This window comes from Rana temporaria, chromosome 2 (assembly GCF_905171775.1).
Source record: "Rana temporaria chromosome 2, aRanTem1.1, whole genome shotgun sequence".
In the NCBI taxonomy this organism is placed as follows: domain Eukaryota; kingdom Metazoa; phylum Chordata; class Amphibia; order Anura; family Ranidae; genus Rana; species Rana temporaria.
Genome location: NC_053490.1, coordinates 261,696,729 through 261,722,283, shown reverse-complemented (window position 1 = coordinate 261,722,283; position 25,555 = coordinate 261,696,729). Strand labels below are relative to the sequence as shown.

Here is a 25,555-nt window from a genome sequence, read left to right as displayed (position 1 = left end):
ATGGTTGCTCATGTACTAAGAAGGAATATTCTGATTGGATTAGAAAGCAGAGACAGAGAAGATCTTGTGAGCACCCTACTTCTCCTTTTCCTGCCCAGTCATCACATTGTGGGGGTAAGGAGGGACAAACCCCAAAAGTGTGTTCATTGAACAGAGAAAGAAAAGTCAAGTCTCCTCCTCTTATCAGGCTATGACCTGTGCAATGCTGTCCTTTGGATCCGCGGCAGCTCTGCTCCTCCCAGCAGTGAGTTGGCAGCCTGCCAGCCTTTAAATACCTAATGTACACACAGAGCACATGTACAGAAAGAGAGAGAAGTGCTTAGAGCCATCTAGGTCTTCAGGGGTCCCATTGTGAGCTTTGACCATGGATTTCACCACATTGCCAGCAGCTGCTGAGATAGGTCAGCATGCATTTAAAGCTTTTCTACTGCTTCTTAGGAATAGGAAAACTTTTTTATTGCTACACTTAATGCTATACTAATGGTACTTTTTTTTTTATAAATGTTAGTTGAAGTAGTAATACACCTTAGGACTTAGGAGCATGATTAGCCTCTTTGGAGTAGCTGATGGTAGGTCATTTGCCATGTACTGTATGTCTACTGTAGTGTCTCTAACATGCAGTGTGTTTTCTGCAGGCTACAATCCCCCATTGGTTGAGAAGAATGTGGCACCAGCAAAGGATGAGGACATGGCCTCACCAGAGTGCACAGAGCCTGCGGATTGTTACCTGTCTGATATGATGCAACAACTGACCAGTGTCAACGCTGCTATGCCCTCTAAAAAGGATGTGATCCTCCAGGGTAAGTCTTCATGTCCCTATTGTGACACTTGTCTGATGGGAGAACATACTAGGGCTTCTGGTGTACTATTTGCAACCAATCAGTATCCAGCACTTTTACAGGGTAGATATGAGGAGAATTTGACAAATGCATTTCCGGCACTTTTTTTATTAAAGTGGAACTACAGTTCATATGAGCTCCACAAACCAAAAATGTTACTTAAAGTGATAATAGTTTTTTTCATTTAAAAATAACAAACATGTTATACTTACCTGCTCTATGCAGTTGGTTTTGCACAGAGAAGCCCTCTTCTGTGCTCCTGGCCCCTCCCTCCTGCCGAGTGCCCCCCACAGCAAGCAGCTTGCTATGGGGGCACCCGAGCCAAGCCGCTGCTCTGTGTGTCCATTCACACTCGGCCCCAACCGCTCTCTCTACTCACTGACATTAATTTAACCACTGGGCGTCACATGACGTCCAGCAGGATAACAGCCACCACGTGCCCGTGGGGGCACGCATCCCATCGATTGGTGGTGCGGCGTGTTAGTCTGACACACCGCTACACCTATCTCGGTAAAGAGACTTCGACAGATCAGTGCCTATCAGTGCCACCTCATTGGTGCCACCTTAGTGCCCGTCAGTGCCGCCTTATTAGTGCCCATCAGTGAAGGAGTAAACTTACTTATTTACAACATTTTATAACAGAAACAAAAGAAAACGTTTTCTTTTCTTTTTTTTCTGTCTTTTTTTATTTGTTTAGCAAAAAATAAAAAACACAGAGGTGATCAAATACCACCAAAAGAAAGCTCTATTTGTGGGGGAAAAAAAGGATATCGCTTTTGTTTGGGTTGCCCAACATCTTTGGATTGATGAGTGGGGCTGCTGCACATAGAAGTTTTTTTATCTTAATGCATAGAATGTATTAAAGGGGTGTTACAGGCTTTTTTTTATGTTTTTTAAAAGTCAGCAGCTACAAAAAGTGTAGCTGCTGGCTTTTAATAAACATACGCTTACCTGTCCCCCGGTCCAAAGACGTGCTGCTGGGAGCTTCGTTCCGGTGCCCCCCTTCACCGCCGGCGCCTCCACTGCAACTGTGGACACCCGGCCGTGACAGCTTTCGGCTTCACGGCCGGCACCCACTGCGCATGCGCGAACGGCACAGCGTTCCCTGATTGGGCAGGCGATCGCCTGGGACCTGTCACGTGGTCCCTGGGCGGAAGGAGGAAGTGGGACAGGAAGTCCCACTCCTCCTGAAGCCCCCACTCCCCCCCCCCCCAAGAAAATTACATACCAAATGTGGCATGTAAGGGGGCGAGGAGTGGATTAAGCGGAAGTTCCAATTTTGAGTGGAACTCCGCTTTAAGGCTCCATTCACACTTGTGCGACTCAGTGGTGGTCCGTCCATTAGGGGTGCCCATGCGCCACACCCTATATGAGTAATGGCCATGGACACTGCCGCCACCCCCTATTCAGGTGTCAGGCCCCTTTCAGGACGCTAGGCGCCGTAATTACAGCGGCAGGTGTGTTCTTCTGAAATGTCTTATTAGAGCCATAGGCTTCAAAATAGGGTGGTTTGTGGTGCAGAGAATTGCACCATGAACCCACCCAGCCGTTAATATTCGCTGTTGCAACACTGATCCTCAATCCAGCCAATTAAAAGCCTGTTTTATGATTGGCTGAAAAGAGAAGACTCCCGATTGGCCGCCGAGGGAGCAATCTGGAGCCGCTGTCGCTGTGGAGAATGGAAGGCCACCACCACCATGGGGCAAGTGCGACCGACCGTGGGGGACTTTCCAGCCTCCTCCTCAATCATTATTCCTCTCCGATTCTTTCTTCCTTATAATGTCATACAAAGCCCTGGGCCGACTTAGAAACTCACATGCTACAACCTCTCCTAGACTGGACTATGGTTGGGACAGTAAGCTAATGGTCATTGATCTGGTGAGAGTTTAGTGGGTTCTAAATGTCAATGTGTTGTGATTGCTTGAGTAGACCAGCATTGTGTTGTTCTCTGTACAGGGTTTGGATTACATTTTGGGCCAGATTCACGTAGATCAGCGGATCTATAGATCCGCTCGATCTACGTGATTTAAGATCCGCTCCCGCAAGTTTGAGAGGCAAGTGGCTAATTCACAAAACACTTACCTCCAAACTTGCGGCGGCGGATCCTAAATCCCCCGGCGGAATTCAAATTCCGCGGCTAGGGGGAGTGTACTATTTAAATCAGGCGCGTTCCCGCGCCGATTTAAAAGCGCATGCGCCCTCCGGGGAATTTCCCAGCGTGCATTGCTCCCACTGACGTCGCTAGGACGTCAGTGGTTTCGACGCTTACGTAAACGACGTCCATCCGTATTCTAGAACGACTTACGCAAACGACGTTAAAAAATTCAAATTCGACGCGGGAACGCCAGCTATACTTAACATTGGCTGCGCCTGATAAAAGCAGGGGTAAGTATACGACGGGTACGCCGCTACGGAAACGTCGTAAGAAGACTGCGTCGGGTCCGCGTATGTACGTGAATTTGCGTATCTCGCTGATTTACATATTATTCAAGGTAAATCAGCGGGAACGCCCCCGGCGCCATTTTTAAATTGAAAAAAAGATCCGACAGTTTAACACAGTTACACCTGTCAGATCTTAGCCCTATCTATGCGTATCTGATTCTATGAATCAGGCACATAGATAGGACCAGTGTAAGTCAGAGATACGATGGTGTATCTGTAGATACACCGTCGTATCTCTTTGTGAATCTGGCCCATTGTCTGCAAGAAACGGTATTAGAATATAACATTATTTTATGTATGAAAAGCTGAGTGTTTCTGAGTAGGGATGAGCTCCAGCGTGTTCGCACAGTCCACACGCAGAGCTCGCCAGGAAGTCTGCACGGCCGGGCACTAATCACAGGCAGGGAGACATATTCCCGATGCTCGGCTGCAGAGATCGGGAAATTTCTCCCTGCATGTGATTAGTGCCCGGCCGTGCAGACTTCCTGGCGGGCTCTGCACGTGGACTGTGCAAACACATCGGAAGTCACATCCTAATTTCTAAATAGTATATATAGACCGGGTGGGGGTGTCAGTGGCATACTGTTTTCTGCCCCCCCCAAAAAGAATTCCACTGGCCACCACTGGTGCAACTTGTCACGCAAATTTGGACATCAGAGTTGCATGAGAAGTCGTTCCCCATGTTTTCCAAAGATACCCATTCATATATGTGTGACTTAAAGTTGCAGAAACTTCAAAGTAGTTAATGCACTACTTTGGTACAGCTTTCATGCAACTTTAGGGCCATAGACGTCAATGTTAACCCTCAGAAGTTGCATGAAAGTCGCACCTGAATGTTATACAATGCAACAGTTGTGCAACAGTTGTCCATTATCACTGGCCAAAGCCAAAGTTGTATCCTAGTTGCTTGGGATGCACCGAATCGTTTTTTTTGGTGCCGAAACCGATACTAAAAACAAAATACACTAGGCCGAGATCCGAAACCGATACCGAAAATGACCGATACCGAAAAATGACCGATATCGAAAATGACCAATACCAAAAATGACTGTATACATTTTTATATGACACATTGTTAATAGTATTAGCAAAATGTCCATGTGGTGCACCTCCTAGCAGATATGATGCAAGAGATGGTCAGAGACTGGGGACATGGTACAGGAGATGGTCAGAAACTGGGGACGTGGTACAGGAGATGGTCAGAGACTGGGGACATGGTACAGGAGATGGTCAGAAACTGGGGACGTGGTACAGGAGATGGTCAGAAACTGGGGACATGGTACAGGAGATGGTCAGAAACTGGGGACGTGGTACAGGAGATGGTCAGAAACTGGGGACGTGGTACAGGAGATGGTCAGAGACTGGGAACATGGTACAGGAGATGGTCAGAGACTGGAGACATGGTACAGGAGATGGTCAGAGACTGGGAACATGGTACAGGAGATGGTCAGAGACTGGGGACATGGTACAGGAGATGGCCAGATACTGGGGACATGGTACAGGCAGTGGTGTATTTAGGTTTTGTGCTGCCCTAGGCCTGACTAAACTTGTGCAACCCCTAATTTAAATATGATTCACCCAGGGCTCAAGTCCTGGGGAAAAAAGTGTGGGAACTCCCACCCAAGATTCACTCCCCCACCAAAAAAAAAATGATACACTCATATGCATAATTACTAAACCGCATGTTTTTTTTTTGTTTTTTTCCGATCCACTGTATTGCGAAGGTCTCCTCGCGGCAGACCTCCGCAATGTCTCCTGGGAACAATGACAAAAGCTCCCAGGAGACATTGCGGCATCGAGGAAGTGACGGAATACCCGCACACTACCCGATGAATCCATATACAGGAAGCGGCCAGTAACATAAAGGATTACTATGGTTCACCTGCCCCTGACAGTGACTCGAGCTGGGCATCGCCGCTTAGTGAAGGATTGGCTCGGGCGGCTCGGCTGCTCTCGTCTTGGGGAAAGGGAACTGCGTTCCTGCTGTGAAAAAAGTGCAGGGACTCCGTTCCCATGCGTTCCCGCAGGACTTGAGCCCTGGATCCACCCCTTCCTGTTTAAGACCTGCCCTGAAATTTTCCAGTAGGGACACTAGTTCTGAGGGCCTTGGGGATTGCAAAAAAAATTAACAGGGGCTATAACCATCCCTTACTCTATCCAAAATGGAAAAAAAAGTGTTGCTTATAGTTTCACTGATGGGCACTAATAAAGCGGCAATGACGGGCACTGATAAGGTGGCACTGATGAGATGGCACCAACGAGGTAGCACTGCTAAATTTATGGAGGACTAAGAGCATATAACCATGCCAGTGGTGCAACAGAAAACATGTAACACAGTAATGAAGGTATGTGGTCCAGACAGTGAGCAAAGGAAGGATTGGGGGCAGGAACAAATAAATCCAAGGGAAGGAAGTCACCGCTCCAGTGGTTCTAATAAGCAATTAGGAACTTCTCAGGAAACCAAGGGTGCTGGCAATGCACTAGGCAAATTGTGAACATTTCAAAAGGGATAGACAGCCGCACTCCAGAAGAACTTCTTAAGTTGTCTTTATTGGTAAAATCAATAGAAATGCATCACAGGATACAGCCAAAAAATTGTGAAAAGAAGCAGCCGACGCGTTTCACACTAGTTCAGTGCTAAGCGTCGGCTGCTTCTGTTTATTTTTCTCATCAACAATCAACAGAAATAAAATTAAGATTCCCTAATATGTACAACTGACGCCAGCAAAGGATTGCAGGAGAGTCCTACTACCTACCTGACAGGTATAGGTGACCATGTCAGTGTCCCTTGTGTCCGCACATCCCTATCATACCAGCAGCAGTGCGGCCGCTTTATGGGGGCGGCCCAGTCCACCTCATAAGACTGGTGCTGCACTAAAAGTGTAGCGAAAGCTGGCGAGGACTCTTTTCATGCTGCCCCCCATGCAAAGTGCTAGCCTAGGCCTGGGACGTTGCTTTGCCTGCCTGTTCCATTCTGCCGACGTATATGTACGTGTGGCAGTCGGCAAGTGGTTAATAGTGCCCACCCACCCCCCTTAAAACTCATGCCCGATTTCGATCCAGCGCTATGCACGTCTGCAGCAGCTCTTCTCCCCTCTCCCCGCTCTCACAGGCTTGGCTTAGAGCATTGGGAGCTATTGGCTCCAGCTGCTGTCAGTCAAAAGCTGTGAGCATACCCCGGGGGCAGAGCCTAGTCCCACTGTCATTGTCAATTAAGATTTTCATACTGATGTAACAATTTAAAAGAGAACGCGCACCCAACCAGCTATAGTGACATTTCTTTGGGTGTTGATGTATTTAAATACATTTTAGAGTGTTGCTTTCTCTGAGAGTCACAATTCTTTTCACTGTGTCATTTAACCACTTAAGCCCCGGACCATTTGGCTGGTCAAGGACCAGGCCACTTTTTGCAATTTGGCACTGCGCCGCTTTAACTGATAATTGCGCGGCCGTGCGACGTGGCTCCCAAACAACGTCCTTTTTTCACCCACAAATAGAGCTTTCTTTTGGTGGTATTTAATTGAGGATAGTTTTATGGCATTTTTATTAAAAATAAATTGTTCTACTAGTAATCATGGCGATCAGCGTTTTTTATCGTGACTGCGACATTATGGCGGACACATCAGACTCTTTTGACACCATTTTGGGACCATTGTCATTTTTACAGCGACCAGTGCTATACAAATGCACTGATTACTGTAAAAATGACACTGGCAGGTTAACCTGTAGGGGGCGCTGAAGAGTTTAAGTGTGACCTAGGGAGTGATTCTAACTGTTAGGTGGCGTGGCTTGCCGTGACACGTCACTGATTGCTGTTCCCGATGACAGGGAACAGACGATCAGTGACATGTCACTAGGGAGAACGGGACATCTCCCCGTTCTTCAGCTCTGTGACCCAATCGAGGGACACTGGCGGACATCGAGTCCTCGGGCACGGTCACAAAGCGCTCGACCACACGGCGGTAAATTAACCACTTCATTACTGGGCACTTAAACCCCCTTCGTGCCCAGACCAATTTTCAGCTTTCAGCGCTGACGCATTTTGAATGACAATTGCGCGGTCATACAACACTGTACCCAAGTTATATTTTTATAATTTTTCCCCACAAATAGAGCTTTCTTTTGGTGGCATTTGATCACCTCTGCGATTTTAATTTTTTGCGCTATAAACAAAAAAAGACAGAAAATTTGGGAAAAAAACACAATATTTTTTACTTTTTGTTATAATAATATCCCTTTTTTAAAAAAAATAAAATAAAAATTTCCCTCGGTTTAGGCCGATACGTATTCTTCTACATATTTTTGTTAAAAAAAAAAAAAAAATCGCAATAAGCGTATATTGATCGGTTTGCGCAAAAGTTATAGCGCCTACAAAATAGGGGATAGATTTAAGATTTTTTTTTTTTATTTTGTTACTAGTGATGGCAGCGATTTGCGATTTTTTTGTCAGGCCTGCGATATTGCGGCGGATGTATCGGATACTTTTGACACAATTTTGGGACCATTCACATTTATACAGCGATCAGTGCTATAAAAATGCACTAATTACTGTATAAATGTGACTGGCAGTGAAGGGGTTAACACTAGTAGGTGAGGAAGGGGTTAAATGTATTCCCTCATTGTGTTCTTACTGTGTGGGGGGAGGGGGGTGACTGGGGGAGGTGACCGATGCTGTGTCCCTATGTAAAGGGACACAAATAGGTCTCCTCTCTCCCTGACAGCACGTGGAGCTCTGTGTTTACACACAGAGCTCCACGTCCTGCTGTGTTACCGACGATCGCGGGTGTCTGGCGGACATCGCGCCCGCCAGGCACTCGCATCGGCTCCTGAGCGATGCGCCGGGCACGTTGTTTCCCCGCTGCGCGCCCCCAGCGGCGCGCACGGGGAACAACAACAGGAGGTCCATCCGGCACTTGAGAGCCGCGCTGTGGACGTCTTTTGTCCATAGCGCGGATCCCAAGTGGTTAAAGAGGGTGCAGCTGTGACATTCTGTCGACGTAAAAACTTGTGCGCCGGTCGGCAAGCGGTTAATAGTCACCAAGTGCAGAAGTTTTTTACACAATCGACAAAGACAGTGAGGCTCCGGATCGAGCACGCACAAGTGCCCCATAGCAGGCAAGGGGAGGAGCCAGGAGCGCCGACGGGGGACCTGAAAAGAGGAGGATCAGGGCTACTCTGTTCAAAGCCATTACGCAGAGCAGATAAGTATAACTATTATTTCTCTTCCGTTCGTGGACGGAAACAGCAGCAATTGACCTTAGGGTTATCTACCTTCCTTTTAGGAGATAACTAGGCAGAAAAAACAGCACTTCAAGTGTTAAAACACTTCTCAGTATAGCACCTCCCAGGGGGCGGGTCCCCCGGGTACATCCCTTTTTCTGCCTAGCGTGAGGAGAAGACATGGCTCCTCTGGGCCCATGTGCTCCAGAGTTTTTCTGCGATTTTTTCGCTTTTATTTTATTTTTCCCTACATTTTTGGATCCTGGGATCTTCAATCAACTACCGACTGGGTGACAGGCTGGATCCTGGATCCTTGTAGTCCCCCCATGTTCGGCCATTGAGCGTGTGCCAGTCTTTAGCTACGCGTTGGGCCGTCCACGACATGCCCTGTTGCTCCAGGGGTGGCCGGTGAGCTATTCGCACCAAGGCACACATATGACCGGTCTCTATGGCCGAGTCACAGTGTACCGGGCCGACAGCTATGCCGTAAGCGGACGTTGGGTCTGTCTGGAATGCCTCCAGCCAGTGGTCGCAGGATGGGTAAGTAGTTTCCCCTTGCCTTGGCATGGTGGTTCGGCTGGTGCATTCCCGGGGAGGTCGATCGAGGGTCCGCCCTGCTTTCCTCTCTCCCTTCCTCTCCCTCCTTCCCCGCATTCTGGGTGGCGACCGTGAGGTGGGGGGCGCCATCCTACCTGGGGCTGCGGCTGCGGCTGCTGTGGGGTGCTGTATGCTTTTTTTGTGATGCTGTGTGTGCGGGGGGGGGAGGGACCTGCAGGGTCTGGTACTTTTGCTGTGTTCTTGCTGCTTTATGTCACTGTGTGTTTTAAAAATGTGTTTGGCTGCAATTTTGCCAGTGACGGGGGCTTTTATTGACGATCGGCGGCCATTTACTTGTAGCCCGCATGCTGTTTTTTGCATGTCGGCCATCTTGGATGGTTGTTTGGCCTCTAGTGACCAGAATAACGGCGCAAAAGCTCCCAGCATACTTCCTGAGGGACGGCACAGCACGGCAGCGTTTTCTAGCTCCTCTGCAGCACTACAGCCTGGTCGGGTGGTGAGTCCTCTGGGGGGTCCCCTGTTCTCTGTTACAGCCGGGAGGGTGGCCTGTGGGTCTTGCCTTGCAGTACAAGGGTGGCATTTGCGGTGGGTCAGCATGGCGTCCGAACCGGAAACTTCTACCCCAAGCATGCCAGAGTTAACCCTTAGTGCCCCTGTTCCTGCGACCTCAGTGGATGCTATGACGGCAGTCCTTGAGGCGTTTGTTGCCAGGATTGAAGCGGCGAGTGGCCAGAAGGGGGGTAAAAAGCGCCCCCTCCCTACGCCTTCTTCTGGGGATGTCTCTGACACGGAATCAGGCCCTGCTACTGCGTCTGGCCCTGGTTCCGTTATGTCAGAAGATGCAGGCCTAGCCCACACGGACAGTGAGGATGACTCTGCTTCAGGTTCAGCGCATGATAAGGCGTTTGTCGGAGCTCTTATCACTGCGGTGTGGGATACTCAAAAACTTGAGGATTTGTCGGAGACATCAGAGATGCTGGTACCTTTTGGGTTCCGCAAGCTGCCCCGCACCGCGAATGTGTTTCCTTGTGTTCCTTATCTGGACAAATTGTTGTACAAGGAATGGGATCGGCCGCAGAAAGTTTTTGCTGTTCCAAAATACTTTGCGGTCCGTTACCCGTTTGAGGAGGATTTCCTAAAAAAGTGGGTATCTCCTCCGTCAGTGGACCCCCCTGTGTCCAGACTGAACAAGGCTACCACGTTGCTTGTGGAAGGGGCTCCTGCTTTTAAGGGCCCCACAGATAGGAGAGCTGAGGCTGTGGCCCGCTCCATGCTCAGAGTGGTGGGGTCGGCGGTGAGACCGGTTTTGGCCGGGCTCTAGTGTCGCAGACACTTACTGAACGGGCAAAGTCCTTGCTGCAGGAGCTGGAGGCGCAGAATGCTCCTGAGCTCTGTGTGGAACTGGCCGACCAGTTGGTGCAGGGCCTAAAGTTTGTCTGTGAGTCGGCCCTGGATACGCTTCCCTTGCTCTCCAGGGCCTCCGCCTACGCGGTGGCTGAAGTGTTGGTCTGCGGACCAGTCTTCTGAAAAGGCCTTGGTGGATTTACCTTTTAAGGGTGAACGGCTTTTTGGGGCGTCTCTGGATGACATCATAAAAGATGCCACAGGAGATAAGAGCACTCTGCTCCCGCAATCTGGAAAGGGTAAGGAGCCTCGCCGTAAGCAAGGGCCCTCCTTTACTACCCCCAAGCGTTTTTTTAGCCCCCCAGGTGCGGCAGTAAAACGTTTCCAGGGTGATATGTCGCCCGATGAAGGACAAAAGCGCACCTGGTACCGCAAGCCCAACAAGCCTGCTTCTGCATGAAGGTCTGCCCCGCCCATATCTCGGGTGGGGGGCCGGGTTCGCGAATTTGCGGCTCGGTGGAGGTCTCTTCTTTCTGACTGATGGGTTTGCGAAGTAGTTTCCTCTGGGTACAAGATGAGTTTCTCTCTTGTCCACTAAACAGATTTTTTCCTTCCAACCTCCAGCTTCCTCCGGAACGCCGGGTGGCCCTTTTAGGGGCTGTTTAGGACATGCTGGTCAGGGGAGTGATTGTACCGGTTCCCTCAGCGGAACGGTTCCAGGGGTTTTACTCCAATCTGTTTGTAGTTCCCAAGAGGGAAGGGGTCCGTCCAATCCTGGACCTCAAGGCCCTCAATTGTTTTGTCAAAGTGCAAAAGTTCAGGATGGAGTCGATTCGCTCGGTAGTGGCGGCGCTCCATCAGGGGGATTTTCTGGCATCCTTGGATATCAAGGACGCGTTCCTGCATATCCCCATATGCACAAAACACCAGAGGTTTCTGCGTTTTGCAGTCGGAGAGGACCACTTTCAATTTGTGGCCCTCCCACTTTCAATTTGTGGCCTCGGCACCACAGGTTTTCACCTAGGTGCTCTCACCGATTCTGGCCCTGCTGAGGCAGCGCGGGATCGCTATCGTGGGATACCTGGACGACCTTCTTCTGAGAGCTTCCTCAAGATCAGAGTTAGAAGAGGACGTGTCTATCACCTGTCAGGCCCTCCGAGAGTTCGGTTGGCTATTGAGTGTCCAGAAGTCGGTTCTGGTACCGTCTCAGTTGGAATACCTGGGGTTGGTCCTGGATTCCTCAGAGGCAAGGGTTTTTCTCCCAACGGAGATATTACAAACGCTGCAATCTGCGGTGCAGCGGTGGGCGACCCAGAAGTGGTTGTCGCTTCGCTTTTGCATGTGAGTTCTGGGTCTGAGCAATTTCAAGTGCACTTGTAGTGCAAAGTGGATTTGCCTTTCGTAAATAACCCCCAGTGTTTATTAATAGTGGCTATAGCCACTGATAATAACCTTGTGCTAGAAATCTGACAAGCTGGTTGTACCCAAGTCGATTAATGGATCAACTTTGGTACAATCAGCCTGCCCATACATGGATCGAATCTCAGCCAGTCCCTGCTGAACCAGGCGAGATTTAAATCATCTATGGCTGGGTTTAGTATAACATTATGCTACCACACTTGCATAGGGGCAGCACACACAACTTCTCAGAACAGGGTGGCTTCTCCCAGTGCCACCATGCTCCCCCAAGTAACAAGAAAGCGAAGATTCAGGTGGGAATTGAGCAGCCTTTTTTACTTACTGTATTTTTCGCTCCATAAGATGCACTTTTTTTCCCCAAAAAATATTGGGGGAAATGTCTCTGGTCTTTTGGAGCAAATTTTAAACAGGCTTCTCCGCTATCTCAAGCCCCCCGCGCCGCCTTCGCCATGTTAGTACCGGAAGAGAGGCAGGAGAGCGGAGAACAGACACCCCAAGCGATCTCCCGGCTGGGCTGGACACTGAGACAGAAGACAGCACAGCCCAAGTGGCCCAATGGAGTACGGCCATGGTGGCAGCTCGGACTGCTTTGGCTTCTGTCAGGCGAATGTGATGATGTCAGGTAAGGCTGCATTTATGGCGCTGGTAAGGCTGCATTTATCTGACTGGTAAAGCTGCATTTATGGCACTGGTAAAGCTGCATTTATGGCACTGGTAAACCTGCATTTATGGCACTGGTGAGGCTGTATTTATGGCACTAATAAGGCTACATTTAGGGACTGGTAAGGCTGCAGTTATGGCACTGGTACGGTTACATTTATGGCTCTGGTAAGGCTGAATTTATCTGACTGGTAAGGCTGCATTTATGGCACTGGTGAGTCTGTATTTATGGCACTGATAAGGCTACATTTAGGGACTGGTAAGGCTGCAGTTATGGCACTGGTACGGTTACATTTATGGCTCTGGTAAGGCTGAATTTATCTGACTGGTAAGGCTGCAGTTATGGCACTGGTACGGTTACATTTATGGCTCTGGTAAGGCTGAATTTATCTGACTGGTAAGGCTGCATTTATGGCACTGGTAAAGCTGCATTTATGGCACTGGTGAGGCTGCATTTATGGCACTTGTGAAGGATATGCTTCAGTTTAAATTCTCCCTGCTAGTTATGCTGTGTGTGTGTTAGAGGTAAAAAGGATTCATGTGTTACAGGCTGTTGAAATGTTAATGTCCCTCCCCCAGACAGCCCTATTTTAAAGGGTAATTGTGTTGTGTGAAGAAGCCCTGTGTTTACTGTTTACTGTGATTAGAAGGGGCTCATGTTAATTATTCTGATTGCTTCATTGTGGTAATTACCTCTTCTATATGCGGGGCCAAGCTGTCTAGATAACGTATTCTGTTACAACTAGTAATTACCTTCACTGATGTCATTATCTAAAGAGATGTGTCTTCAGAGTCGGCTCGGAAGTGTCTGCCTATAATCTGTATGAGAGCCCCCACTGTGTGTGGAAAGGGGGTGGAGATTTCATTGTTTTTTGATTGAGGATTTAGCTTGTAAACTGCATATATACCAGCAGTATGCTGCCATTAAAGTGTCTTGTTCCAGCAGTAAGCTTGGGCTCATGTGTGGCTTATTAGGCGATTCCAGGAATATTCCTCCACGTGGAATATTGGGTGATCTTCGTTATGGGAAGAAGGGAATGTTTGACGGGGATATCATTCTAATTCCGTCACAACTAGTGGCAGCGGTGGGATTTTCCCTTCTACTCTCCTTTACACCCGGATTCCAAGCAGACACTGGAAGAACTACTGGAAGTTCGTGGAAGGATTGCTAGCAACAAAACCAAGCGGGTCATCATAGCAGAATTAATGGAGCTAGACCAGGAGAACTTGGTTGCAGCAACGCCAGCAGTACAAGAGATGGAGACACCAGTGATTCAGGAAGAGGAATCACCAGCCAACAAGCTAATGAGAGAGAAGCTAGCATGGTTCGGTCCGAACCCAACGGCGGATGTGGTGCTGAAAGTGATGGACCTGTTAGCGAAGGAGGCTAAACAAATAAGAGACGCAGAACTACAGTTAAAACTGGCAGCAATCCAACAAGCAGCCGCACATTCTCTGAACAGTGAGTACAGCACAGCAGACACAAGGAAGATTCTGTTTAGCGCTTTTAAAGCTTTTGATGAAAAAGACTGTGAAATTGATAACTACCTGGCAGATTTTGAGCGACAATGTAACCTGCACCGAATAGCTAGAGGAGAGTGGGTTTCAATATTGTCAGGCAAACTGTCAGGCAAAGCTTCTGATGCTTACCGGACCGTGCCAGATCAGGATATCCATAGCTACGCCCGGGTTAAAGAAGTGCTCCTGGCTCGTTATGCAGTAACCCCAGAGTCCCACCGACAGAAGTTCAGGGACTCACGCAAAACCACGAAAGACTCTTACGTGGAATGGGCATGCCAGTTATCCCTGTCGGCCTCTAACTGGGTTAACAGCAGCCAGGCCACCACCGCAGAGGACATTTTGCAACTAATGCTCCTGGAGCAATTTTACAATCACATCCAGACAGATGTCAAAGACTGGGTGAGAGATCGCAGGTCCATGACTCTACCAGAGGCCGCTAAGTTGGCGGATGAATATGCGGATACTCGCAAGATGAACCAGGTCACACCACAGGTACAACCTCCACGACCAACGGTGCCCTCACACCCACCAGCCGCTAGATACCAACCTCCTAACAGACCGGTGACATCTAGCCCTCGCTATACACACCAGGAGGACAACGAACAACGCTGCTTCCGGTGCAAACAGCTGGGTCACTTCAAGCAGAATTGCCCCATGAACGACAACACCAGGTCAAATTGGTCTCAACCTGGGTACCGCCCACCAGCAGCAGCCCATTGTGTAGACTCGGCTTGGGATCCCCAGGAGCTGGGTCAGGAAGAACCATTGGGCACCCCTTACGAAGCCCTCATGGTACAATCTGTTATTACGGACAACAGGGAACACCATTGTCAGCTGGTCATGGGTAACGGAAAAAACGCCCGGGAAGAGACAGCCGGGTGGGCGACAGCCATGAGCCGGAGGGGCCCTGGAGGGAGCTGGGCAGAAAGAGGCACCGCCGGCCACCCTCCAAGAAGAAGAGGTCCTGGAAGCCGTATAACAAGCTGACCTGGGAGAAGAAGCGACTGGAGGAGAGGGAGTCGCAGCAGGCGTCCCAGATGTGGGCCGAGATGTTCGCCAAGGGCCCACCGGTGGCCCCTTACACCACCACCCAGTTCCTGATGATGAAGGACCATGTGGAGAGCCTGCAGGACATGAGCAAGCAGGAGCTGATCCGTGAGTACATGGAGCTGGAGGAGTGCATAAGCCGCCTGGAGGAGGAGAACAACCGCCTGAGGTCACAGCAGGCCAACCCCCCCAAGCTCCATGAACTGGAGATGGAGCTGGAGAAGCTCAGAGAGGAGAATCGGCGGCTGCGGAGGGAGCAGGGGGTGGCTGACCCTATGGGGCATTGATCCACCCCCCCCTCCCCCCAGACTCTGAGCACCAGTGCTACAGCATTTCAACAAATATACATTTTTCTTTTTATGAATCTCCTGTGATTGTCACTTCAGAGCCATAACCTGCCCCTCCCATAGCGGGACACCTAGACGGCGGCGCACAGACCCATTCGCCGTCTTCACACTGACTTCTGGTGACTCTGCAGATCACACAAAGACTTGGGGACTGACCGGCGTGTGATCTGACGACCCAGTGGCATACCTGAGTCGGAAGCTGTTGCCAAGGGAGGTCAGTTACGCCAAACGGAGTTAACCTCGGACTAAAAGCTCTGAACCCGTCAACCCTACTGGACCAGGAAAGGTCCAACCGTGTTGCCGGAGCAGGGAGAAAAAGGGGGGCCATTGTGAAGGATATGCTTCAGTTTAAATTCTCCCTGCTAGTTATGCTGTGTGTGTGTTAGAGGTAAAAAGGATTCATGTGTTACAGGCTGTTGAAATGTTAATGTCCCTCCCCCAGCCAGCCCTATTTTAAAGGGTAATTGATCTATTGTGTTGTGTGAAGAAGCCCTGTGTTTACTGTTTACTGTGATTAGAAGGGGCTCATGTTAATTATTCTGATTGCTTCATTGTGGTAATTACCTCTTCTATATGCGGGGCCAAGCTGTCTAGATAACGTATTCTGTTACAACTAGTAATTACCTTCACTGATGTCATTATCTAAAGAAATGTGTCTTCAAAGTCGGCTCCGAAGTGTCTGCCTATAATCTGTATGAGAGCCCCCACTGTGTGTGGAAAGGGGGTGGAGATTTCATTGTTCTTTGATTGAGGATTTAGCTTGTAAACTGCATATATACCAGCAGCATGCTGCCATTAAAGTGTCTTGTTCCAGCAGTAAGCTTGGGCTCATGTGTGGCTTATTAGGCGATTCCAGGAATATTCCTCCACGTGGAATATTGGGTGATCTTCGTTATGGGAAGAAGGGAATGTTTGACGGGGATATCATTCTAATTCCGTCACAGCACTGGTAAGGCTGCATTTATGGAACTGTTAAGGCTGCATTTATAGCACTGGTAAGGTTGCATATGGGACTGGTAAATATTTTAGTACACCATTTGGTTCAGAATATTTTTTTTCTTGTTTCTCCTCCTCTAAAACCTAGGTGTGTCTTAAGGTCATGTGCATCTTATGGAGCAAAAAATACAGTACTTATTCAATTGCAATCCTGCCCCATTCATTCTGTCTAGCGGAATTTTTGAATTGTAAAACCTGACAATTGTGTTGGGGTATTTTGGAATTGTAGATCCTAACAATTAAAACACAAGGTCATGAAGTGGTAACTCTTCAGCTGTACTTGGCCAATAGCTGTTTTTTATGTCTTCTACAGAGCAAGCAGAGGATCCGGCCTGCAATCCAATTTTCTGGATCAGCAAATGGATGGATTATTCTGCAAAGTATGGACTAGGTATGTATCAGCTTAACCACAGACTTACTGTATATAGCCATTATATTTTAGATGACCACTAAGCTAAAATGTTTTCTCCCAAGGTTACCAGCTGTGTGATAACAGTGTAGGTGTTCTCTTCAATGACTCCACTTGGCTGATAATGTACAATGATGGAGTCAGTTTACAGTACATTGAGAGAAATAATACAGAGTCACACCACGATGTGCGCTCTTACCCATCATCACTGACAAAGAAGGTAAGAGCAGAGGATGAAACAATAATATAAGACTTCAAGGTGTTTGCTACATTAGGACTCATACCTAACATGGGTGGAAGGTGGACTTAGCTGAGTCCTTAGGCTCAATTCATTTTTTTTTTACACTGTATCTAGCTGGTTGATAAGGAGGGGGCCGGGAAGCCATTGTACCCCTACCCATTCACAAAAAAAAAAAGTAGTGTAGTGTTAAAAACAACAGTAGACAGTTTTTGACAAGTCTTTTATTCATATCTTCTTCTTCTTCTTCTTCTTCTTCTTCTTCTTCTTCTTCTTCTTTTTCTCTGGTCTTCCTCCATCTTCTTCCTCCGTTCTTCTTCTTCTTCTCCCCCTGCTTCTTCCGCTCTTCTTCTTTCTCCGGGGTCCTTCTTCCTCTGCCGCCGCTCGCGCCGACGACCTTCCTCCGATGATCTGTCGGAGCTGATGTCCTGCATTCCTTAAATAACGATGGGGACGTGGCAATCGGATTATGTCACATGGAGGCCACGCACCTTATGACGTCAGACCCATCCTGCCAGGGCGGTGACGTGGCCTCCGTGTGAAGTAATTTGATTGCTACTGTTATTTTTAACACTACACTACTTTTTTTTTGTGAATGGGCAGGGGTACAATGTACCCCATACTCATTCACATAGGGGGGGCCCGGGATCTAGGGGGCTTCCAGATTCCGATAAGCCCCCTGCCTGCAGACCCCAACGGGCAAGGGTTGTCGGGAAGAGAACTCTTGTCCCCATCAACAAGCCCCCCCTGCCCCAAAGCACCCATCCCCCCATGTTGAGGGCATGCGGCCTGGTATGTTTCACGAGTGGGGGGGGGTGCTCGCTCGTCCCCTCCCTTTCATGACTTATCGGGCTTTGTGGCGCAGAGCCCCCCAAGTGCCTGGTGTGGACCTGGGGGGACCGCCACGCAGTTTTTTTTCACAATATTTTTTTTAGCCTGCATTTTTTTCTTTACATTGAGCGGGAAGCCAGCTGACAAACGGTACTTGTGTTTTGGATGCTGGTCCATTGAATTCTATTACATGAAAAACGCTGCATTTTGAGGGGAAAAAAGTCCCTGACCCTTTTCAAAAATGCAGAGGCATAAAAATGCATTAAAAAATTTCCCTGCATTTCTGCAAAATGCATCAAAAAACACATTAGTGTGAATAGAGCTTTAGTAACCATGGTCAAGGCTTGCGATTGTCTTAATTCTGCCATCTCCAGACCCAGGTGAAGGGAAATTCAATGGAAACCCTGAAAGTAATTGTCTTTTTTTTCTTTTAATACTTTTGACTATTATATTGAAAAAAATAGGTTTGACATGTTCATACCTTGACCCTTCTAGCAGTTTCAAGGTTCGTGTGCAGTAGTTCTGGACACATTTCATATAAAATAGACACCTAATGGTATACCAGAACAGTTTATGGGAATTCTGTGACTCAAAGTGGGAACATGTGAGGCTTTTTTTAAAGCACCCCCCTCAATTCTGGACAGAGTTTTGATTGATTGATTGCTTGTGTTAAAGTTGACAGCTTCTCTTCTTACAAGAAGGGTGCACTTAAAGGGGTTGTAAAGACAAAAATATTTTCCTCTTAAATTAAAGTCTGACAGTAGCTGATAAAGTAAAAAGTAATGTTTTGCATTATAACTAGTTTGATACCTGTTGAAATCGAGCTGTTTTATTCACCTCCGCCACTCCTGAATCATTATTCTCACTGACTTCCTGGTTTGCGGTGCACATTCATTCTTGCTACATCACGGCCTAATGGGAACTACAGTTCCCATTAGGCTTAGCCTCCATGCCTGTGAGGAATAAGAGAGCATCTTCACAGAGGGCTGTAGTCATAGGGAGGGGGTGAGCACATTCTGCTTTCCACCATGCCAAACGGCTCAGATGCTGGTGGAAAGCAAGAAGAGAAGAGACAGGAAATGGCATTTTCAAACCTGGATTACTCTATTTTGGAGGTCAAAAGGAAAAACGAGGTAAGTGATATTTAAATGCTCTAGCTTACAGCAATCAATTGATCTAATAAAAAATGAACCTTTAGTGTTCCTTTAAGGCTTTCAGTTATATGAACATGCCTGTAAGTTAGAGATCATTTAGTGCTGCAAGTGATTCTTAAGCCAAACTGATTGAACATTCTGCTATTTCCCTTCCAGGTCACACTACTGAAATTTTTCAAGAACTACATGAACGATCACCTTTTGAAGGCCGGTGCCAACATCAGTCCCCGGGAGGGTGACAAGAAGGCTCAGGTTCCCTTCCTGCGGACTTGGTTCAGCACAAGAAGAGCAATCGCCCTACATCTGAGCAATGGAACCGTTCAGATTAACTTCTTCCAGGTGAGGATTATTTAGGGCAGGGATCTTCAAACTACGGCCCTCCAGCTGTTGTGGAACTACAAGTCCCATGAGGCATTGTAAAACTCTGACATTCACAGACATGACTAGGCATGATGGGAATTGTAGTTCCTGAACAACTGGAGGGCCATAGTGTGAGGACCCCGATTTAGGGTTTTATCACACTGTAGACTTTTAGGAGACAACTTGCATTGCTAAGAGCAGTGGGTTTATCTTTGTACCAATGAGGGCTGGTTCTGTGCTGACCGACATCGGATGTGATTCGCACCACACTGCAGTGCAAATCACATGCAATGTCTGTTCGATGTGAACTCAGCCATACAGATTGTATGCCTGAATTCACATTACATTCAGACAAAACTCGCACAGGACCCTTTTTTCGGTCTGCAGCAGAATCAGATCACACCCACGATCCCTGTCTGAATTTGCAGTTCGCTCTGCGATATGCAAACTGATTTAAGGGTGTCATTAGCTTTCTACTGACACCCCCAACAGGGTTCCTGCTTCGCTGCAGTGTAAACTGGCCCTTAGGCTCGATTCACATCTATGCATGTTGCTTTTGAGCGTTTCTGCAGTGTATTTTTGCTGTGCTTTTCGTCATTTTACCATGATTTTGCAGCGATTTGCGTTTTTCCTTCTTTCTTCGGTCTTCTTTGTCCAGTGTTTTTCCTCCACCGCTGCTGATCTGTCCACGCCGATGTCAAACGTTTCTTAGATAACTATGGGGTGTGGCCATCGGATGAAGTCATCTGGAGACGCTGTCCCTTTGTGACATCACTGACCCATCATGCCCAGGGCATTAAAGTCACAAGGGGGTGGGGCCTTCAGGTGATGTGATCCGATGGCCATGCCCCATGGTTATCTAAGAAGTGCTTGACATCGGCGCCGACAGATCAGCGGGATGCAGCATCGGAGGAGGGTCGTCGGCGGGAGCGGTGGCGGAGGAAGAACACTGGACAAAGAAGACCGAATAAAGAAGAAGCGGAAGAAGGAGTAGACCAGAGGAAAAAGAGGGAAAAGGAGAAGCCCGGAGGAGGAAGAAGCGGGAGAAGCCCCGAGGAGGGGAAGAGGAAGACATTTTTAATAAAGGACTTATCAAATAGTGTTTATTGCCACACTACGCTAGTTTTTTTAGTGAATGGGTAGTGGTACAATGTCCCCATGCTCATTCACATAGGGGGGGGGGGGCTGGGATCTTGGGGCCCCCTTGTTAAAGGGGGCTTCTGAACTCTGATTAGCCCAATGTCCACAGTTCCCAACAATCACCAGCCAGGCCCCTATCAACATGGAGACAAGGTGCTTTGGGGTGGGGGGGGCACCCATGTTTAGGGCATGTGGCCTGGTATGGTTCAGGGGGGGGCGCTCGCTCACCCCCTCCCTTTCCTGACCAGCCAGGCTGCATGCTTGGATAAGGGTCTGGTATGGATTGTGGGGAGGACCTCGCGCCATTTAAAAAAAAAATGGCGAATCCATACTAGACCCAAGGGCCTGGTATGGACCTGGGGGTGACCCCCACGCTGTTTTTTTTTTCACAATTATTTTTTAGCCGGCAATTCCTTTCTTTTACATTAAGCTGTCAGCGGGGAAGCCTGCTGTGAGCTGATGACTGATGTGGTGGCCGGCTTCCCGAAACTCTCCTTAGCAACTAGCTATATACAGTGTAAAAAAAAATTGCAGTAAAAACGCGGTACATGCATTTTGGATGCGGGTCCATTGAGGTCTGTTACATGCATTTTGTGAGAGAAAAAGTCCTCGACCCTTTCCAAAAACGCAGAGGCACAAAAATGCATTGATGTGAACATGTCCCATAGGAACCCATATTAAAAAAATTCCCTGCATTTCTGAAAAATGCTTCAAAAAAACGCATTTGTGTGAATCGAGCCTTATGCCGCGTACACACCATCACTTTATGTGATGAAAAAAAATGACGTTTTTAAAAACGTCACTTTAATTGACTGTGTGTGGGGGAAAACGTCGTTTTATGTCTTGTAAAAAACGACCAAAAAAAATTGAAGCATGCTTCAATTTTATGTGTCGTTTTTCAAAAGTGCACTTTTTACTTCACAGAAATTGACCGTGTGTAGCAAAAAACGTCGTTTTCTAAGACGTTTTTTCATCCACGCATGCCCAGAAGCTACTTATGAAGCAAGCTTCAATCGTAAAACGTGGTGGAACGTAACCTCACTTTGCAAGATCATTGTGAGAAAAACGATGGTGTGTAGGCAACTTCGTCTTTGAAAATTGAAGTTTCAAAAACGTCATTTTTTACTTCACAGAAAGTGTCGTTTTTTTTCATCACATAAAGTGATGGTGTGTACACGGCATTAGTCTTAGTGGGATGCTCGGTATAACTCATAGGAGAGTAGAGAGTTGTAAATGCAAAGTCTGATTAACTATAGATTTCTGTGAGTTCAGTTGGGGTTTAAAATGTGCCGTCTTCGTTCCACAGGATCACACAAAAATCATCCTGTGTCCTCTTATGGCTGCTGTCTCCTATTTTGATGAGCAACAGAATTTCCACACATACAAGTTGAGCCTTATAGAAGAGTTTGGATGCTCAAAAGATCTAGCACGGCGCTTGCATTATGCCCGCAGCATTGTGGAGAAACTGCAGAGCTCAAAGTCTGGTGCAAGGCACAAAAAGGCCCCAGCCTAGCTGTACACAGTCTCCTGAATGGGGAGCTTTGTGACAGCCACAATGGCAGATGTTTTTCTTTATTCCTGAGGTTTAAGATTGTACTGACCGCTAGTGCCGACTGGGGTCTCTTTCAACTAACAAGTTGTTTGGTTTCATATCTCTTTGTCTTGGGCAAGATCCTGTTATGTGGGTCACTTCCTAATGTTGTCAGGTTTATTGTAAAATAACAACTTTATAATGTTGGTGTATTAATATTAAAGATTTTTGTATATGAATTGATTTTTTTTTTTTTTTTATAATTGTATTGCTTTTTGGAAAAGGGTTTATTCTCAATGCCTGATGGCTACAAAAACTGCCTATCTGTATATCAATGGGGATTGGAGATGAGCTCAGGTATGTTTTTAGGTCCTAGTCTGAACCCACCTGAGTGATCCCTCCAGGAAGCTGTCATCTGTACTCATCTGTGCCAAACGTCCTTAGTAAGTATAGTCTCCGGCAGTAACCATATGTAGAAAAATCCGACAGGCTGGTTGTACCCATGTTGGGTACAATCAGCCTGCCCATACATGGTTTGAAATTCAGCTGGTCCCTGCTGACATGGCCAAACTTTGATACATGTATGGCTGGCTTAAGCAGCTAAGGCATTCCTTGCCCTGCCCCACATCCCCATAGATACATGCCTGGGATGTGGAATGCTTCAGCCAACTATGGTCGGTCAAGAACTGTGGGGGCTTCCTGGCGGGATCAGTCAGGTGGGTTTGGACTAGGATATGAACACACCTGAGCTCATCCCTACTAAGGATGCACTCAGAAATTGTGGGGCCCCTGCTACTTAGACTCTTCCTTGCCACCCAACATGCAGTATGTCCTGTATATCAGTGGTTCTCAACCTCAGTCCTCAAGTACCCCCAACAGGCCATGTTTTCAGGTTTTCTTTTATCTTGCACATGTGCTTTAAATCAGTGTCAATGGCTTGGTATTTTGGACAGCTATTTTATCTAAGGCCTTGTACACACGACCGAACATGTCTGCTGAAACTGGTCCGCGGACCAGTTTCCGCGGACATGCCTGACCGTGTGTAGAGCCTACCAGACAGTTTTCCGGCCTAGCGGACAGGTTTCCAGCGGACAAAAGTTTCTTAGTTTGCTAAGTACGTCTAACCAGCGGACCGAAATCCCCCGCATGCGTCGAAGTGATTCGTCGCATGCGTGGAAGCATTGAACTTCCTGGTTCGCGCACGTCGCCGCATCATCGTCGTCGCCACGTCACCGTGTTTTCTGTCCGCGGGGAATTTGGTCTGATGGTGTGTACACACATCAGACCAAAACCTCCCAGCAGACATGTCCGATGAAAACGGTCCGCAGACCGTTTTCATCGGACATGTCTGGTCGTGTGTACAAGGCCTAAGAGAAATTCCCAAAACATGGCTTGTTGGGGGTTAGGGATGAGCTCCGGTGTGTCCACACACCCCACGTGCAGAGCCCGCCAGGAAGTCGGTACTGCGCTAATCACAGACTGTGAGACAGTTCCCGATCTCTGCAGCCGCGTATCGGGACAATGTCTCACTGTCTGTGATTAGCGCAGCGCAGTGCCGACTTCCTGGCGGGCTCTGCACGTGGGGTGTGCGAACGCGCTGGAGCTCATCCTTATTGGGGGTACTTGAGGACCAAGGATGAGAACCACTGCTGTAGATAATGGAGGATTTGCAAGCACTTTCTAAAACTAAGTGGGAATGACTAAACAAAACTGAAAAGAATGGCGCAAGAATCGATACATATGACAAACCGGGATCAGTAAAAAACAATATCAGAAGAAATATATTGTTATATTATGTTACTTCATTAAAAAGTCCATAAAGCTCTTAGGCTACTAAAAGCAACACTTGTGGCAGCTCCCTTGAGGGTGAAGCTATTCTCTGAAATACAGATGAAGGAACAGCAAGGTGCTCCGGACTAAGTGTAGCAGGTTAATCAGAAAGGGGATTTTATTAAACAGCCAAATGGCTACTCACATGGGGTTGAAGATAAACAGGCATTAACCACTTGAGACCCGCGCTATAGACAAAAGACGTCCACAGCGCGGCTCTCAAGTGCCAAGTGGACATCTTTAGACGTCCTTTTATGTGCATTACCCGCGCGCGCCACTGGGGGGCACAGAGCTCCACGTGCTGTCAGAGGAGAGGAGACCGATCTGTGTCCCTTGTACATAGGGACACAGCATCGGTCACCTCCCCCAGTCACCCCCCTCCCCCCACACAGTTAGAACACACCCAGGATACACATTTAACCCCTTCCTCACCCCCCTAGTGTTAACCCCTTGCCTGTCAGTCACATTTATACAGTAATTAGTGCATTTTTATAGCACTGATTGCTGTATAAATGTGAATGGTCCCAAATTTGTGTCAAAAGTGTCCGATACGTCCGCCGCAATATTGCAGTCCTAATAAAAATCGCAGATCGCCGCCATTTCTAGTAAAAAAAATAATAATAAAAAAAAAAAATCATAATTCTGTTCCCCATTTTGTAGGCGCTATAACTTTTGCGCAAACCAGTCGCTTATTGCGATTTTTTTTACAAAAATACGTCGACAAATACGTATCGGCCTTAACTGAGAAAAAAAAAAAAATTTTTTTTAAAAATTGGGATATTTATTATAGCAACAAGTAAAAAATATATATATATTTTTTTAAATTGTCGCTCTTTTTTTGTTTATAGCGCAAAAAATAAAAACCGCAGAGGTGATCAAATACCACCAAAATAAAGCTCTATTTGTGGGGAAAAAAGGACATCAATTTTGTTTGGGAGCCACGTCGCACGACCGTGCAATTGTCAGTTAAAGCAACGCAGTGCCGGAAGCTGAAATTTCGCCTGGGCACGAAGGGGGTTTATGTGCTCAGTAAGCAAGTGGTTAAAAGAAAGAAGTCTATAGTCACACCGGGACCCCCGGGATGTGTTGTAGTACTGGCAGGTAGGAGGGATCAGCTTGCCAGGACCCTTCCTCACGCTGTAGGCCTCAAGGTCTGAAAAAAAAGCAGAAGCTTTGAAACGTGTCACCTGGAAGAACTGAAAATCAATGAATGAACGTGGCAGGCCAGGAAGGAAAGTGCTAGATGATGCTGGATATCCTCCAACTAGGAAATGATACTGTCATATTTTTGCTGTCTGTTCTGTTGGGAAGAGAATAAGCTTTGCTTCCCTATTTAGAGACAAAGGAATCTCAGTTGTCAGCAAAACAGGAGTCCCCCATTGAAAAACTTCCCTCAACTACCAAGAGCAACTGTAAAACTTTGGATTTGCATCACTTTCTGTCTGTGACAATAGTTACCAGAACAAAAGGTGACTATCTCCTGCGGGAGGAACACAGATGGAAAAAACAAAACAAATGGGGGTTACAACCCCACCTCCTAGTATTCTATCAAAAGTTAAGTTTGATCATACATACTGTAGTTGAACATGACAAAACATGTGCAGCTGTTACACATTTTTGTGGATTTTTAAAATGATTTCTTTAAAGAGGAAGTAAACCCTGATGGGTT

The 25,555-nt window shown here is 47.5% G+C and overlaps 1 protein-coding gene across 1 annotated transcript; it reads left to right on the top strand.

Annotated features, from left to right (window-relative positions):
- The first annotated feature begins 258 nt into the window (after nucleotides 1–258).
- On the top strand, nucleotides 259–22,295 carry LOC120928595 (serine/threonine-protein kinase PLK1-like). Its single transcript, XM_040339641.1, has 6 exons — nucleotides 259–401; nucleotides 636–800; nucleotides 16,707–16,784; nucleotides 16,868–17,022; nucleotides 19,182–19,364; nucleotides 21,832–22,295. Exons 1-6 carry the CDS (start codon nucleotides 365–367, stop codon nucleotides 22,036–22,038), a joined length of 825 nt encoding a protein of 274 aa, XP_040195575.1. The 5' UTR covers nucleotides 259–364; the 3' UTR covers nucleotides 22,039–22,295.
- The last annotated feature ends 3,260 nt before the right edge of the window (nucleotides 22,296–25,555 follow it).

Bases quoted from the DNA above. Each gene is read 5' to 3' on its own strand.
- LOC120928595 (XM_040339641.1), top strand. From the start codon at position 365: ATGGATTTCACCACATTGCCAGCAGCTGCTGAGATAG. The intron at 16,785-16,867 runs GTATGTATCAGC...TTTTCTCCCAAG, and splicing joins TTCTGCAAAGTATGGACTAG to GTTACCAGCTGTGTGATAAC. The intron at 17,023-19,181 runs GTAAGAGCAGAG...TTTCCCTTCCAG, and splicing joins CATCATCACTGACAAAGAAG to GTCACACTACTGAAATTTTT.